The sequence below is a fragment of the Coregonus clupeaformis genome, unplaced genomic scaffold (assembly GCF_020615455.1).
Source record: "Coregonus clupeaformis isolate EN_2021a unplaced genomic scaffold, ASM2061545v1 scaf0010, whole genome shotgun sequence".
In the NCBI taxonomy this organism is placed as follows: Eukaryota; Metazoa; Chordata; class Actinopteri; order Salmoniformes; family Salmonidae; genus Coregonus; species Coregonus clupeaformis.
The window spans coordinates 1,380,219-1,399,118 of record NW_025533465.1 but is presented as its reverse complement, the minus strand read 5'-3'; the positions used below and the strand labels follow the sequence as shown (position 1 = coordinate 1,399,118).

Below are 18,900 nucleotides of genomic sequence, written 5' to 3'. Positions count from 1 at the left end.
CAACTCATTTTCAAATAAAATCACGCGCAGGCCACGGGCCGACAGTTGGTGAACCCTGAATTAGATCATGAATATACAGTGGGGAAAAAAAGTATTTAGTCAGCCACCAATTGTGCAAGTTCTCCCACTTAAAAAGATGAGAGAGGCCTGTCATTTTCATCATAGGTATACGTCAACTATGACAGACAAATTGAGGGGAAAAAATCCAGAAAATCACATTGTAGGATTTTTTATGAATTTATTTGCAAATTATGGTGGAAAATAAGGATTTGGTCACCTACAAACAAGCAAGATTTCTGTCTCTCACAGACCTGTAACTTCTTCTTTAAGAGGCTCCTCTGTCCTCCACTCGTTACCTGTATTAATGGCACCTGTTTGAACTTGTTATCAGTATAATAGACACCTGTCCACAACCTCAAACAGTCACACTCCAAACTCCACTATGGTCAAGACCAAAGAGCTGTCAAAGGACACCAGAAACAAAATTGTAGACCTGCACCAGGCTGGGAAGACTGAATCTGCAATAGGTAAGCAGCTTGGTTTGAAGAAATCAACTGTGGGAGCAATTATTAGGAAATGGAAGACATACAAGACCACTGATAATCTCCCTCGATCTGGGGCTCCACGCAAGATCTCACCCCGTGGGGTCAAAATGATCACAAGAACGGTGAGCAAAAATCCCAGAACCACACGGGGGGGACCTAGTGAATGACCTGCAGAGAGCTGGGACCAAAGTAACAAAGCCTACCATCAGTAACACACTACTCCGCCAGGGACTCAAATCCTGCATTGCCAGACGTGTCCCCCTGCTTAAGCCAGTACATGTCCAGGCCCGTCTGAAGTTTGCTAGAGTGCATTTGGATGATCCAGAAGAGGATTGGGAGAATGTCATATGGTCAGATGAAACCAAAATATAACTTTTTGGTAAAAACTCAACTCGTCGTGTTTGGAGGACAAAGAATGCTGAGTTGCATCCAAAGAACACCATACCTACTGTGAAGCATGGGGGTGGAAACTTCATGCTTTGGGGCTGTTTTTTCTGCAAAGGGACCAGGACGACTGATCCGTGTAAAGGAAAGAATGAATGGGGCCATGTATCGTGAGATTTTGAGTGAAAACCTCCTTCCATCAGCAAGGGCATTGAAGATGAAACGTGGCTGGGTCTTTTAGCATGACAATGATCCCAAACACACCTCCCGGGCAACGAAGGAGTGGCTTCGTAAGAAGCATTTCAAGGTCCTGGAGTGGCCTAGCCAGTCTCCAGATCTCAACCCCATAGAAAATCTTTGGAGGGAGTTGAAAGTCCGTGTTGCCCAGCGACAGCCCCAAAACATCACTGCTCTAAAGGAGATCTGCATGGAGGAATGGGCCAAAATACCAGCAACAGTGTGTGAAAACCTTGTGAAGACTTACAGAAAAAGTTTGACCTGTGTCATTGCCAACAAGGGGTATATAACAAAGTATTGAGAAACTTTTGTTATTGACCAAATACTTATTTTCCACCATAATTTGCAAATAAATTCATAAAAAATCCTACAATGTGATTTTCTGGAGAAAAAAAATCTCATTTTGTCTGTCATAGTTGACATGTACCTATGATGAAAATTACAGGCCTCTCTCATTTTTTTAAGTGGGAGAACTTGCACAATTGGTGGCTGACTAAATACTTTTTTTCCCCACTGTAAGTGCCAATCTTACAGTATGATGTGCTGTAGCCTACACTTATATATTCAGAGAGATGGCAACCAATAATCCTAGAATCATAATGTGAAATACAGTATAAGAAATGTAGACAAACCAAGCTTGATGTGATTTTGTACATAATCAGAAAAAGGTTGAGAAACTGTTTATTTGGAGCACAGAGACAATGAAATTGGACAGCTCAGTAAAAGTGCAGGCATTTCTGAGATGTCCTGTTGCTTGAATCACTCAGTTTTATGTTTGCAGGATTTTCACAGCATTGTATAAGCCATATATTTAACGCTTCCTCTTTAGTTTACAATTACCTTTAACGCTATTCATCTCAAAGAGACAACTAAGTAACCTCTGAGAATTCAGTTTCAGGCAGATTTGTAATATACAGTAGATTTCAATCTGGGTTCTGGGTTCAAATTACGTATCTGCAAGCCCTGGATGAAAGGGGTACATCAATGCTCTGGCAGATGAAAGCGCCTCAAGTTATTTATAGCACTTAATTTATACAAGGGCTTATGCTGTCTGAAGTGTTTGGATTTCTTTTCACCTTTTTTCAGAATGTTGCGTAACCAATTTGGTTCAATCATAGCGGAAATGTTAAATATATCACACTTATTTGCATGATAGTCCCCATAAACATCTAAATTAAGCTACTGTAGTGTCATACACTGATTTTTTAAATAAATATTTTGGAAATACCTATTAATCTGCATGTTTTAAACAGTCAAGACACCTGGCATGGTATAGAATGTATACTGAACAAAAATATAAACGCAACATGTAAAGTGTTGGTCCCATGATTTCATGAGCTGAAATAAAAGATCCCAGAAATGTTCCATATGCACAAAAAGCTTATTTAGCTCAAATTTTGTGCACAAATTTGTTTACATCCCTGTTAGTGAGCATATTTTCCTTTGCCAAGATAATCCATCCACCTGACAGATGTGGCATATCAAGAAGCTGATAACACAGCTTGATCATTACACAGGTGCATCTTGCGCTGCGGACAATAAAAGGCCACTCTAAAATGTGCAGTTGTCACACAACACAATGCCACAGATGTTTTGAGGGAACGGGCAATTGGCATGCTGACTGCAGGAATGTCAACCAGAGCTGTTGCCAGAGAACTGAATGTTAAATTCTCTACCATAAGCCGTCTCCAACGTTGTTTTAGAGAATTTGGCAGTACGTTCAACCGGCCTCACAACCGCAGACCACGTGTAACCATTCCAGCCCAGGACCTCGACATCCAGCTTCTTCGTCTGTGGGATCATCTGATACCAGCCACCCGGACAGCTGATGAAACTGAGGAGTATTTCTGTCTGTAATAAAACCCTTTTGTGATGAAATACTCATTCTGATTGGCTGGGCCTTGCTCCCCAGTGTGTGGCCAGTCTCCCAAGTGGGTGGGCCTATGCCCTCCCAGGCCCACCGATGGCTGCGCCCCTGCCCAGTCATGTGAACTCCATAGATTAGGGCTAATGAATGCACACAGCCTTGCCTGATGACTCAAACTGAATTATTTCGCTGCTCTATCGTTCGCAACATACTACAGTCTGAGACTGCCATCATTGAAGTCATTTGTGGTGACAAAATGAGGGGTGTTGTACAAAACAAATGTCATCAGTGGTTGGATCATCTCTAACCCATCAGCGTATCAAAGCCAATAACTAATTTTCTAAATGCCGCGTTACCCACGTGTGCTCTGGCCCAACCCATCGGTTTCTTGGACCAATCAGATGGTCTAGAATGGATTTCCATTCTAGAAATCGTTGGGGAGTTACTCAGATCCAGACTCATTGCGGAGAAGAAACTAACGTCCGTGGGCGTGCCGTTTGGCCGGAGTAAGGAGTTTGGGTAGCTAGGCAACACAGTCATGGAGGCCCACCTAATCATCAAGAGCATTATAGACATAAATAGAAAACAATGTAAAAATAACATAAATCTCAAAGTATTAACACTGAAATGCAACACAGAACCATTTACAACGCACACATTATTATCACCATCATTATAACTGTGACAGTCTGTGTCCTTAAAGGTTCGTCAGTGTCCCCTCTACAGCAGCTGACTGTACTGAATGTGGAATGCCATCCAGCCAGTCAGGGCAGCCACTACTTTCGCACGCAAGGCCCCAATCAGTATCGCCATGACGGCGGGCTGATACCCTGGGGAACATAGTGATCCCGGTGAGAACATTCCCATCCACTTCTCAGGTGGCAGGGGCAGGCTGTCTCCTGTTGGGAAAGCTGCTGTCCGAGGCCTGTCCATTACACATGCCCTTCACCGACCATCTGACCTCATTCCCTTTTAAGGCTCACAGGTTGTCTCTCCCTGTTGGGAAACGTCAGTCATCTCTCTCATTAAAACAAATAGGTCACTGGTTTTGCTCAGAGGAGAGGAGACAATAGGAAACAACTATTACGTGTCTGAATATTTGTGTGAGAGAGGGAGAGAGCATCACAGTCACTGCTGATTGTTGATGCTGTTCCAATGCCATGTGACTCCTTCTTTCCACGAAGTAAAGCACCTCAGGGAAGTCTTTGGGGAATGTTGAGTGTTCAATGGTGAAATTCATGTAGAGTTCGCTCCACCAATAAATAAAAGGTAATTCTGTTTAATAGGTTTCAAAATGTAGTCCCAAAGCTGTTGTCTTCAGACCTATATACATGTATACACAACGTGTATTTTCATAAAGTGCCATCATACAGTACTATCTTCCACCTGTTGCTCTCATGGCACCCCTTGGTTTGCTCGAGTTGCAGTTACTCATCATTGCCATAGAATGGCGTCTACTTTGAATAACATCCAAGGCTGGAAGTAGCGCACAGTGGTTTCTTTTGACCCTTTGGACACTGGCGCAGAACAAAGTCAAAGTTCGCAGACGTGGACATTGCGTAGAAGACGTTAGCTTTGTCCGGAATGAGTAACTCTGAAAAACAGAAGACGTGGGGGTTGGTATGAGAAAGGAGAATATTACATACAAGTACACTATTAAAGTCCTCGTCAATCATTCAAGGACAACACTATCTTCAGTAATATTTCTACTGTAGTTCAGTACAGTTAATGCCAAACTATGTGGCCTCTGTTTTTGAGTGGGCATATGTACTGTGTAAGAGCATTTATCGTGCACTCACCTCTTTCCCGGGAGATCACCTGTGTGAGGGTGAAGTCTTGGCAGGTCATGTGCTCCAGGTTGTGTTTTTCCAGGGCCCTCTGGATCACCTGGGCAGTTTTTTCTTGACTAGTCAGCTGAGAAGGACACATAAGTCAAAAAAGCAGTTAACATGCTGTAAAAGAATGAGGACAAGAAGGGTTTGGCTGCAAAACCTCCCTTCAACCAACCAGAGTATCTTAAATAAGACGTCAGTCTTATCCCGCCTCGCCCACCTGTCTTTTCTTACTAGCACTGACTTTGCTGATAACATCTTTGAGGGAAAATATACTTACTAAGACCGTGATGTGGTTGTCTCACCTAGCCATCTTAACATGAATGCAATAACTAAGTCGCTCTGGATAAGAGCATCTGCTAAATGACAAATGTAACCAGCACGGCAGTTCTTATCTTAGTTCATCATAACCAAATATAATGTACAGAGCTAGAGTACTATACAAATTATCCATTTTAAAACATTTCCGTAACAGCCTAGATCCCAAAGATAGTCCCTACCCCCAGATCCCAATCCAAGCTCACCAGGATGCTCTTGTACATGTTGCCGTTGCCAGCCTCCACACTGACCCTCACTATACAGGAGTCAGCCACCTGTCTGTTGTAGAGCGGGAGGGAGGTCATGGACACAGAGCGCTTGTGATGAGAGGCCAGCATGGGTTTAGGGTGGGCAGCCACAGGAGCAGGGGCAGAGAGGTCAGGCTGAGAACTGGAGGAACAATTGGAGGGACAACTGGAGGGAGTGGAGCCTTCCGGGGAGGAGGTTAAGGCCTCCACCACATTTTGACAGGAGCTGGACAGAGACTGGGACAAGGGAGAGAGACAGAACATCCATGAGTGCCATTGGGAATAATGAATTAGTCTTTCGGTTTGTCTGTCTGAGATATTGACCTCAGCACATTTGTGGACAACTGAAGTATTGAGCCATGCTTCACCAGAGGCATGTGCTAAGCAAACACCACTCCTGCTTGGCTTCAAGGATCTGGTCAATTGACATTCCAGTTCTCAAGGACATCAGTTTCTATGGGCTGTCAATGGGGATCACTGTTATGAATGGGAGATTATATAAAAAGCTACATAATGACATACTTTTGAATTGCTTCATGGTGTAACTACTGGTGTTAGTAAAGTGTAACTAGAGGATGTTTTGTAGTACAGTGTGTTCTATTAAAACGGCTTTAACCAGGGTGCGCAATGACTGACAGAGCGAGAGACAGAGTCCAAGGTATGTCTAAAAGGGAAAGGAGAGCCCTGTACCTGCAGTCTGAGTGTGGAGGGAGGGGTGGAGAGGTCCTCCATCTCAGAGCCACTGGACCCTGAAGATGACACACTGATCTGGTCTGCATGGGTTTTGCTGCTGGGTCCCTCACTCACTTTCAGGAGTCTGCAAATACAAACAGTTAGAACTTTGTACAAAATGAACAAATGTGGTCAACGTACACTTGAATACTGAATTTTGTCATTGTTCTTTTATAGTTCTTGTTTAATCACAACAATGTTACAATAGTTGTATATATATATATATATATATATATTAGAGATGGGGTGAATACTATTGTCTTGAGTAGAATTAACAAGATGGCAACTGTTAAGAGAAGTGTTCAGTACGCACGAGGAGAGTTTCTTGCTGAGGGAACGGTGGCTCCAGGCACTGGCGGAGCAGAGGTCTACTGGAGGTTCCAGGTTTCTGGACAGTTCATAGCTGTGGCACAACACATAGAAAACACTTATGAGCCCCGAAGTCAGGGTGGACTTGTCTAAATGTATACAGCCTTTTGTTCCAGCCCTGCACTAACACATCTGATTTAAAAGCCTGCATACTCTGCGGCCCTGTGTCAACCCCAGCTCTAGATGGGTTCTATTCATTTCCTTAACAGGCAAAACCAGGGTAGGGATCATGGGAATTGTGTTTTACATGTCATTTGAGTAGTACATTTGTGTATACCGCATATTAGAAAGAGACCATTCAGGTTCTATAAATCTCCATGGACAAGGGTTTACTGGCATCATTTTAAGACCCATCAATCCTTACAAAGCTCACCAGCTCTTTATCTCCTCATTGCTCTACCATAAAACCAGTGGGGGACAGGTTCTCACCTCTCCTGGTCCGTGAGCAGCTTCTGGCCCTGTAACCAGGCAGTGATCCTGGTGTGATGGGGCAGGTTGTATTGAGAGCAGGAGGCTTGGAGCTGCCGGATCTGAGAGAGAATCTCAAACTCCTGCAGAGAGAGAGAGGGAGATCATGAACCCATGTCAGCTGTGTGGTTGTTTTGTAACTTGTTATGAACTAGCAACACGTTTAACAGTCATGGGGCTCCAATAAAGACTATCTGAGAGGCAGAGTCATTTAGAGCAGTAAGCAAACATCCCTAAGCACAAAGGTGTGCACTTTTCCCCTCGGCATGTCAAAGTGCCACTAAAATGTGGTGGCGAGTGTACCAGCAATACAATGCATTTAATGTCCTATAACATCGGTTAAATATTTATTGGACACGCTTGTACTGTATATTTTGTTTTCTTTACGTAAAATCCCATTCCCTACAGGCTTAGAGATCGAAGACAAAAACAACTTACCCTCCTCCTCTTTTCAAAGTTTATGAGGTCCCCCTGTCAAAAAGAGCACAACATGCTAGAATACATGTAAAAACTTGACAATATGTAAGATTTATTAACAACATTAAGATAGCAATCAGCTAAGGTAAATATAGAATTAACCTAAAGTAGCTGCCATAACATAGCAGTCTGTGTCAATGGCTGTTTGCTTACCTCCACAGTATCTGGTAGAGCAGTGTCCAGCATGGTGAAGATAGTCAGGTACGTGCCCAGGTAAGGAACCACCCCACTGGAGGTGCTCTGAGACAGCAGTACAGAAACAGGAGACAGAACAGAGAATGTCAGAGGATTCTAGTAACACAGCTTTAGAGAATGTACATATGAAGCTAGAAAAGGTCTTGGTCCATTATTACTGTACTTTCATAGCCTAGTAATCTGTGGCCATTTGAAACTTGCCACACGACTCTCTCTGTATTTTAATATGTTTTTCCTCTAGGGGAATCACTGTAACCTCTTGTGGGTTAAGAGCTGATGTGGAAAGGGGGCTACATGTGACTTCTCAAGAAGCAGAAACTGCCACCGCAAAATACTGAGTAGACAATACTAGGATCCTTCCTTCCCTTTCTATCCCCCCATGGTAACGGCTTATAATAAACCTGTTTGTTTTACTTTCAGATACACCGAATTCTGCTATCATTTCTGTCCATTTAATGTCGCATGGAAAGAAGTGAAAGCTAAACTCGAACTCAATGACCCCCACTATATATATATATATATATGTCTACATAACATATCTGCAATGTCTCTTACTCAATCGCTCTCTGAACTATTGCTTACCATCTGTCTGGCAATAGGACAATCCTTGGATATCTTGGGAGAAATGTTATCCATGGCTGGTTGGCTTCCATCCTGAACAGGGGTCAAGCAGAAGCTAAATTCAGTCTGCATTTATGGCCTTCCATTGTCAACCTGTCTACCCATCTGTAATTACCTACAGCATATGCAAAGAGTCAGTCAAATCTGGTCTAGGTCAGAACTGCCTTTACCAGCTTATGGGGTCAACACCACATTGGTTGTTCTTAGAATAGATAAATGTATCTCAATATGTAAACAATATCGAGCTTTTAAAATCCATGTCAACATGACCAGTTGGAAATGTCAAGATGTGAACTAAAGAAGTTTTGTGCTAAGTAACAAAAGGGGTGGACCCACACAGTAAAATGAAATAAAGGTCATTAGTGTAGTGTTTGTTGACGGAGATGCTAATATCAGCTTGTTGTTACATTCGGAGCAATATGTAGAATATTACTTTAGAGCCCTCTCACTGTAACCAGACCTAATGAAGATTTGACACAAACACCCAGAGCTGACAGAAAAACAGAACACCCTCTCTTTTGCTTTGGGACAATGGCCTGCTATTAACACACCGTTAGGCAATTTCACTAAACATTAACTTGACAGAAAGCAGATGGGTTTTAATAAGTCGTAAAAGTAGAATATCAAGGTGCTTGAAGATGTAAGTAGAGATCAACATCTCTTTAAACAATAAACACTCCATATTGTCATTATTTCAACAGTGTCATATCGTCTGCATTATGGTTGTAGAAAGAAAGCATACATTTGCACGGAGCCTCAAGTAAAACATTCAGTTAAATCATTTTCCTTAATTTATTGGATTCTTACCTCCACAAGGATCTCTCTGTTGCTCAACACACAGTTCTCATCTGGGAAGGTTTCACAGAGGTTATCAAAGATGGCCATGCTGTCCCTGAAGAAGAACAAACCAATTGAATCAATCCAAAAATAACACTCAGACAAGACACCACTAGCAACGTTGAATCAATAAAGGGATTTAGAGTTGGTAAGGCATGGCATGTTGACCTAAAACTATTGTTCATCTATTCTTGACATTGACACAAGACATATTTTTTATTGCATAGTTATGGCATGAATTACAAACTAAGGTTGGTTTAATAATGTAGGTCAATTAGGTGTAAATCATTTCCTTACTGAGCCTTAAATTCGCAGAGAGGATAAGGACACCATTGTTTATTTTTTTGCCATATTCAGTCAATGTTATTGGCCCTCTAGCTTCATGACTCAGCTAACCCTTCCAGTGTGACCGTACAGTCCGTACCTACACACAGCAGCCCAAGTCTTCCTCAGCCTGTAGACAGCATTGGACTGAAGGGCAGACAGGATGGCCCTCAAAGAGGAGAAATTCTTCAGCTGCCGACACTCCTGTTTCAGAAAACAGTCACAAGTTAGAGACTGAATAGGGACTTACTACTTACAACTGAATGCGCTGAGAACCAGGATACAGGTTAACGTTTCGATGTGTAAGGCTGCACTTGGATTTGAAAATGTATCCATCAATGGTCCACGTTACTAGATGTGTCTGACCTGTCCTACTCTGATCCACTTCTCAATGACGCAGGCCCTCTGAGCTGGGCTGGAGGCCCTGCGGACGGAAAGGGGGCCGGAGGTGGTGGATCGGCAGAGCAGGGAGGTGATGACCCGGTTGGTGACTGCGTTAAACTGGGCGATGGTGGCGCTGACTGTGGCAGACAGGTTCTCCTTCTTGTCTCTCTGGGACCACACACAGCCCAGACACTGGTAGGGAACCACCTTCCCAAACAGCCCCTGAGACACACAGATAAGGAAGGTAAAATGGAAGAAGATTGTTAGTGATCCACTCCTGAGGACGCATATTAAGAGCCATAAGTTATCTGCCATGATTGACACTTACAGCATCCAGTCGGGTGAGCTGTTCTGCAATGCCTGTGACTGAGAAGTCCATGATGTCACCCTGATCCAGTGGGCTGTCCCATTCTGGGACTTCCTCCCCTGAGCCCTCGTCTTCCTGATTCACCTTAGCCTGGGCAGAATGGCCACCAGTATCCATTTCTATTGAAGGAGAGAGGAATGACAGAAGGGGGTCAACAATGGTATAATATTCAAAGGCAATTCACAGAAAAGGTTAGGAAAAACAAGTGAATTGAGATAATCCTGTACCTTCTCTCTGGAACTTCTTAAGCAGAGTTTCAGAGCGCTGGGCCAGTGAACAGAAGGAGGACAGGCAGTGAAGGTGGTCCAACAGCAGCCTTAGGGAGGGGTGCTGAGGAGGATCCCGGAAGTCGTCACTGTACTCCTCCAACCAAGTCTGGATCAGGGGCAACAGATGCCTGAGGAGACAACAACATGTGATGAAACAATGTCTTCCCTATTCCAGATTCACAGAAATAAAATGTGATCAAGGGAAAAGCAGCCAGCTCACCTCCTGTGACATTCACTGTTGTCCACATCTAAAGCTACTTTGTCCCTGTGAGAGCAATTAGGAAGACAGTGTCAGAGTCATCTAAACTGTGATTGGACCAATGTCCTGTTGGTCACATTCTTCTTCAGACTGTTTTTCTTTGGTCTGTCTCTATGCTCTGTTGTTATCCTGACCTCACTCCAAACTCAGTGAATTATTGTTATTGTTGTAAAACCTGTAATGGCTAACTACCGGCTGGGTGCTTATCATTAAATCAAAGATGCTGAGATAATCATTTTGTCAGGGAAATAAGAAAGAAGAAAAAAACAGTCTGACGAAACTAAGTGACTTTGCATGCACAGCGAGAGGTGTTGTTCAAAAACGGCCACTCGATGTCCCCGCTCATATGTGTCCAACATAACATTCTGAATCCAATTTGGCTAATCTTATTTGTTACTGTGATTACTCGGAATGTGTCAAAAGAGTTCGCAAAAAGGTGGGTGAAGACAAGAAGGCAAAAGAAGAGAGAGGGAGATGGACATTTTTAGGCCATTTCACCAAACATTAACTTGGTAGAAGATGGGTTTTAATAAGCAGTAAAACTAGAATGTCAAGGTGTTTTCAAACTATAGAGGTCAAACAACCTGCTCACATAATTTAATACTGTCTAATTTTAACAGTGAAATAGCTTCTGCATTATGGTCTGAGACAATGGTCAGGTAAAATGTAACAGCAGTTATGAGTACTGTAACTTAATGACATGGCCCACCTCTGGAAGAGCAGCTCTATGAGTGCACTGGTAGTGGTGAAGGTCTGGTAGGTGGACAGGAAGATCCGTCTGTAGTCGGGCTCCTGGCAGCAGGGGTCCAGGAGGTGGCTCACCAGCCGGTTCAGGGTGGCTGCCTTCAGCCTGCGCACCTTGCAGGTCCGGTACTGGACGAAGGCAACGCATGGCCGGGCCTCGGTGGGGCTGGCTGGTATCTGGACGGGCTCCCGACGCAAGGTGATCCCATACAACGCCCCCTCCTCAAACTCCTCACCCCACTCCTGCACTGGGTTCTGGGTGGGAAGGAGGAACTCACACGGTGAGATGGGGAGACATGGAGCTCCTTTCAATTCCTTCAATCCTCTATTACTCTTGTATTGAAGCATACTGGACTAGACACTTCATTTCTGTTTTTGGAAACAACACTGAGGTCAAAATGTGGATCATTAGCAGGTAAAAATAGCCATAGGTGACCACTAACAAACAAGCGGAGGTGACCCGCAAACCACTTAAACCCCCCAGAGTCACAGTGATGATGAGGCTATGAGGTTCACACGTCAACAAACTGGACCTCACAAGCAACACTGACATTTCAGCTCATGTGTGTAATAGCTGTCTAGGGGCAGTAGACCACTGACAGGACAGATCCTACAGACCATAATGACCAGCTGTGAGACCAGATTGATATTATGGTCCATTACAATAAGCCTATACAGAGGCATGCCTGCCTTGTGAGCAAAATATAGACACCTCACCTGGAATGTCTATGTGATATAGGGAGTGCTTTGGGTTCAGTTATTCAGCTGACTGGTGAAAAGACAAACTCTTGTTTGCATCTGCACACACTATCACAGATTATTCTCAGGATATTTATACGTTGGTTTAGCAAAGCTAGATTTAGATGAAATAGAGATGAGATTTCTTCGCTTTAAAGGTTTCATTCAAATCTCTCTCATAATACTGTACTGTTTACAGTGGGGAAAAAAAGTATTTAGTCAGCCACCAATTGTGCAAGTTCTCCCACTTAAAAAGATGAGAGAGGCCTGTAATTTTCATCATAGGTACACGTCAACCATGACAGACAAAATGAGGAAAAAAAATCCAGAAAATCACATTGTAGGAATTTTAATGAATTTATTTGCAAATTATGGTGGAAAATAAGTATTTGGTCAATAACAAAAGTTTCTCAATACTTTGTTATATACCCTTTGTTGGCAATGACACAGGTCAAACGTTTTCTGTAAGTCTTCACAAGGTTTTCACACACTGTTGCTGGTATTTTGGCCCATTCCTCCATGCAGATCTCCACTAGAGCAGTGATGTTTTGGGGCTGTCGCTGGGCAACACAGACTTTCAACTCCCTCCAAAGATTTTCTATGGGGTTGAGATCTGGAGACTGGCTAGGCCACTCCAGGACCTTGAAATGCTTCTTACGAAGCCACTCCTTCGTTGCCCGGGCGGTGTGTTTGGGATCATTGTCATGCTGAAAGACCCAGCCACGTTTCATCTTCCATGCCCTTGCTGATGGAAGGAGGTTTTCACTCAAAATCTCACGATACATTGCCCTATTCATTCTTTCCTTTACACGGATCAGTCGTCCTGGTCCCTTTGCAGAAAAACAGCCCCAAAGCATGATGTTTCCACCCCCATGCTTCACAGTAGGTATGGTGTTCTTTGGATGCAACTCAGCATTCTTTGTCCTCCAAACACGACGAGTTGAGTTTTTACCAAAAAGTTCTATTTTGGTTTCATCTGACCAAATGACATTCTCCCAATCCTCTTCTGGATCATCCAAATGCACTCTAGCAAACTTCAGACGGGCCTGGACATGTACTGGCTTAAGCAGGGGGACACGTCTGGCACTGCAGGATTTGAGTCCCTGGTGGCGTAGTGTGTTACTGATGGTAGGCTTTGTTACTTTGGTCCCAGCTCTCTGCAGGTCATTCACTAGGTCCCCCCGTGTGGTTCTGGGATTTTTGCTCACCGTTCTTGTGATCATTTTGACCCCCACGGGGTGAGATCTTGCGTGGAGCCCCAGATCGAGGGAGAATATCAGTGGTCTTGTATGTCTTCCATTTCCTAATAATTGCTCCCACAGTTGATTTCTTCAAACCAAGCTGCTTACCTATTGCAGATTCAGTCTTCCCAGCCTGGTGCAGGTCTACAATTTTGTTTCTGGTGTCCTTTGACAGCTCTTTGGTCTTGGCCATAGTGGAGTTTGGAGTGTGACTGTTTGAGGTTGTGGACAGGTGTCTTTTATACTGATAACAAGTTCAAACAGGTGCCATTAATACAGGTAAAGAGTGGAGGACAGATGAGCCTATTAAAGAAGAAGTTACAGGTCTGTGAGAGCCAGAAATCTTGCTTGTTTGTAGGTGACCAAATACTTATTTTCCACCATAATTTGCAAATAAATTCATTAAAATTCCTACAATGCGATTTTCTGGATTTTTTTTTCTCATTTTGTCTGTCATAGTTGACGTGTACCTATGATGAAAATTACAGGCCTCTCTCATCTTTTTAAGTGGGAGAACTTGCACAATTGGTGGCTGACTAAATACTTTTTTTCCCCACTGTACATTAGAGAAAACACTGAACACAAATGGAGATACTCAGTGGCAGGTAGTTTCTCTGATTTCAATGCTTACTGAGAAACAATGTTTTAATTTGGTAAATCCATATGAATTCAATCACTTTTTGACAGCATCCCTTTTGATTTAAACAAACAACTTTCCATACATGTTTTCCCATGGAAGACGTGCTCAGAAAGTGACTTTTTGGACCTGAATGCCAAAACATTCAAGAGATAGAGGTGCTCAAAGTTTACCCATTTTTCATACCCCACCATACCATGAGACATCCATGTCTTCAGCACTGGAAAAGATAATTGGTTGAACAGGGTTGTCAAACTATTTGATAATTTCTTGAATAAAATTGACATTTTTTACCTTAAATTACGTTAATCATCCACACCCACCCTGTATTCAAGAGCATGTTGTGTCTCAACTGATGGCGGACACAACCTCAGATAATGTCTAAGCTACAACATATGCAAAAAATCTATATAGTTTACATTTAATATATAAAAAGAGATAAAGGTGCTCAAATTTGACCTATTTTGCATACCATGACATCCATGTCTTCATCACAAATATATATGTTTGTTTTTTTGTGATGACGACATGGATGTCATGGTATGCAAAATAGGTCAACTTTGAGTATCTTTATCTCTTGAATGTTTTGGCATTGGGGTCCAAAAAGTCACTTTCTGAACACTTCTACAATGGGCAAATATGTGTGAAAGGTTTCGTTCAAATCAAAAGGGTGCTGTCAAAAAGTGATTGAATTCAAATGGATTTACCCCATTACAACATTTCATACAATAGTTGGCATATTTAGCAGGACAAAGAGCTTAACTAATGTATGCCAAAGAACATTGGTACAGAACAACATGAAAAGGTACACAGCTTGCCTATTGAAGACAAGAGCAGTGTGGTACAAAGAGATGGCACCTGGGTCAAATAATTGAAGACATGATCAAAGAAATCGTAAATAAAATCAGCATAAATCCCCTTTAAAATATGTAACCTATTAAATCTATCCCTCCACCCACTCCCCCAACTCAGTCCTTATGCCAGTCCCCTATGCAAGTCTCTGTCACTAGCCCCCAATCAATCTCTCTGTTCTAATACACACCCCTCATTTCTGTCCACCCACTTTCTGATATAATTTAGGCTTTCCCACATCTCAGTTTGAACTAAACAGTCTGGTTTTAACATTGGCACTGATATTATCCATGTATGATCAAACCAGCATTTTAATTAATATGCCATCTGACAGACAGATGTGCAGATGTGTATGGTGGGCAGAACACATGATAATCATTACCCAACTCCTAAATTACAGAGGGTTACTGAGGTACAAGGCAGGCAGACGTGCGTCACAATCTAATTATATACACCTGACAAAAGACCAGGCCAAGAAAAAGAGACGGTTGGTGTTGTGAGGGGACCAATGTCACACCATTGTCCTTTATGGAATACTGCATTACATTATATGTAGGCCAAGGCACAGAGTTCCTAATTATATGGTCAAGGATACAATACAGTAACATCTTTATCTTAGTCTTAGGTGCACCAAACTAAATTCAAAACAGACAATAATTGTCCAATATTTGAGACTAAACATGATGATACAAATGATGGCATCAGGATAGCTCTCGAAAACCCTTCTTCCCCATACGTAAGGTTTTCAGCCGTTACATTCTCCCCACAGTTGGCTTCATGTGAACTACAATTTCGATGCTGTGTTAATGTTTAGAAACATCAATAATCACAGCTTTCAAACCAGTTTTCGAAACACATGCCGATATGCACCTTATCTTTCATATCAGCGAGAAATACTTTTTCAAATAAGATAACTTAATGTACCCAGCTTTGCACAGATCCACAAGCTGTGTGTGCCTCCAGTTGACGAACTACACTTCCTCCCCAGTCATGCTTACTCACAGGTTTTCGGAGCACGCTAGATAGCTAATTAGCACAGGTGGCCGTCTTCCGTAAACAAGCGATGTAACGTGGAGATATGGCCGTGTGGGAACACTAACCCTAAAAAGGTCGGTAGTAATTTAATTCTCGCCGATATGAAATATGATCCTTGTGTTTCCAATACCATACCGCAAGCGATGCGTTTGAACGTTTAGAACGAGCGTCGGGGATCTTAACAAAACTGCCCCGACCAGAACATACTATTGTCAATAGTTGCTAAAGCAGTTAGCGTCTATGGATCTGTTAGCATTATGATATCACCGTATTGTTGGAAACCAGGTATAGGCCAAATACTTGTTTATCCATTCAGGCAGTTTTATCTAATGAATAAATAGACCTTGACACAGGACAACTATGCAAATAATAGTCTCATTAACATATATGCAGGGATATACTGTACTGTACATCCATGCAAGAGCGCATGCATATGCAATGTTTAGCCCATTCAAAGACGCCAACTACCTTTAGCGCCTATTGACGATAGTACATTCTGGCCAGGGAAGTTTTGTTAAGAGCCCAGACGCTTGCTCTAAATGTTAACATGCAGGAAACGTAAGGACCAGTGGAGGCTGGTTGGAAGAGCTATAGGAAGACAGGCTCGTTGTAATGGCTGGAATGGAATCAATGGAACGGATTCAAACGTGTGGTTTCCATATGTTTGATCCAATTAAATGAATTCCGTTCCAGCCTTTATAATGAGCCCGTCCTATTGCTCCTCCCACCAACCTCCTCTGATAAGGACCGTTTTCTTCTCAGGTATCTGTTTCATATCAGCGAGAAATAATTTAAGAAACAAAATGTTAAATTACTACCCACCTTTATAGGGTTCCCACACGGCTATATTTACATGTTACAGCGCTTGTTTTCAGAAAACGGACGGAAGACAAGAGTCCACTCACTACCTATGCTTCTCCAAACACCTGTGTGTAAACAGAAGGATGATGCCACAAAGTGTTGTCACTGAAAAATACTGTCTGCTGCAACTGTGTTAAAAGCGGGTTAAACAGTGTACAGTAAGTGTAGCCTATATTTTGCATTTGTCAAATGATTTTGATGTGACATGAAAGTAGAGGGCTTTATGTTTCTAGAATCATACCGCAATTGAGAATCGAGTCACGTTTAGATGGAGTATTTATTTGCCATAACCAATTCGCCTCTAAACAGAACATGCAAGGTCCTTGGATTATAAGGAGTAACGTTAGGCTCCTTTAGTCCATTATTGTGCTATAGTTTCAAATGACTATAATAACGCTCTGACAAGACAGCACTCACTGTCTGATTTATGACCAACAGGTGTGTGAAGAGAAATTAGGCTTAACCGCATATGACTTTCTATTCAAACAGTGCATAGCCTATGATTCAAATAGCCTACATTAATTATAGTTCAGAAAATACAGTAAAACTAATGAGAACTATCATTTCTAAATGAAAAGCATGCCGTACACCCACAAAAGTATTAGCCTACCATTGATATCTCCCATTTTCCCATCTCGTCAGTCACCGCAGAACGTTTATGGTGTGATAACTTCCATCTTGTTCAAACTAAGTGTTGAAGCTTCGAAGGAGTAAGTTTACCGCTGCATTGTGATATGAATAAATGTTTTACAGAAACATATTTCTTTAAACTACATGTGTTTAAAAAATATATAATGTATATTTTTTTTATCTGCGTAGTATTCGTCACATTTTGCGGCCGCATACAAAGTATAACCTTATCATTTGTCAAGAGCTTCCCATAGCTGATCAACAGACAGATCAATGAACCACGATAGCTCCGCACCTAATGCCACTATCTCTAAATCCTTCAAAGCGAAGCTTGGCGTTCTTGCCTGAAACTTCTACCTTTTATACAGTGGGTGGCGGCTATGGGAAGAATAGGCGACTTATTTGAGGGCGGTCTTGAGGAAACGGGTGTGCTCTCTGGTCTGCGCTTCTGTGTGTTTTTGCATATTGCCTACAAAAAACGACATGGGGGGGAATAATCATCTGATCGAAACTCGAGCTCATTGCTTCCTCAAATTCATCTTCTAGTGAGTTTTTTGTGATGATAAAGAAAAAACCTGGATGCTGAAAGTAAAATCTGTTGTAGGCAGTGGCGACGCGTCATTTTGAGCCCCACCTGTTTAGCTAAAAAAAAAGAACGTTTTTTGGTATTTTATTTTTTCTGTTTTACATGTTATTTTGCCATTAATACATGTCACATATCAGTTTGCAAACAATGTAAAAAATAATAAATCATTGAGTTAATAAAGCTGCTTACAAACATGGTCTCTTTCTTTTTAAAAAGGTAGTGTATTTCATTCAGTACATACATTTGTAGGTGGCTTTACTTACCCTGTCCCGCCGCTCAACTTACCCCATACCAGGGGTAAGTTGTGACAAGACACTTTTTTTGGACAAGCTATGTTTTAAAAACTAATGTTTACATGAATTCTGATTATTTCTAGGGATACACGTCATCCTGAAATATATGTAGATATAATTGTTAGAAATAATACTATATTTCCATTGACGGAATGATGCTGAATGTAAACCTCAACTTGCCCCACTATCCCCTATTGCAAATAAGGGCAGAACACACAAAAAAAAGATTTCTCTCTCACACATTGTGAACACACACACACTGGCCCAGAGTCTGCTTCCTCCATTGGATTGTGCTTGTCGGTTTCCCCTTTTTCATTCTTCACAGCGAGTGGACGCTCTGGAAGACAGATGGATGGACAGACGGAGAGCATTGATTTGGTTGATTTGATAAAGCATGTGTGAAAAACAAATCCTGATTTCAAATTTCCTGAAAAAAATGTCTATTTTTGGTAAGTCTCAAATGAGTGAATTCAACTATCTATGGTGCATCTTCTTGAACTTGTTTTTGATTTATACTGAACCAAAATATAAACACAACATGTAAAGTGTT

The 18,900-nt window shown here is 42.1% G+C and overlaps 1 protein-coding gene across 1 annotated transcript; it reads right to left on the bottom strand.

The window, feature by feature from the left end:
• Positions 1-3,101: 3,101 nt before the first annotated feature.
• On the bottom strand, positions 3,102-18,033 carry LOC121551693 (ral guanine nucleotide dissociation stimulator-like 1). Its single transcript, XM_041864411.2, has 17 exons — positions 17,452-18,033; positions 11,443-11,732; positions 10,695-10,739; positions 10,433-10,602; positions 10,167-10,324; positions 9,821-10,060; positions 9,555-9,658; positions 9,101-9,185; positions 8,255-8,326; positions 7,631-7,717; positions 7,439-7,471; positions 6,962-7,083; positions 6,477-6,566; positions 6,122-6,248; positions 5,390-5,668; positions 4,833-4,947; positions 3,102-4,627 (listed from the first exon to the last, which is right to left on the bottom strand). The coding sequence occupies exons 1-17, from the start codon at positions 17,473-17,475 to the stop codon at positions 4,488-4,490; spliced, it is 2,181 nt and encodes a 726-aa protein (XP_041720345.2). The 5' UTR covers positions 17,476-18,033; the 3' UTR covers positions 3,102-4,487.
• Positions 18,034-18,900: the final 867 nt, after the last annotated feature.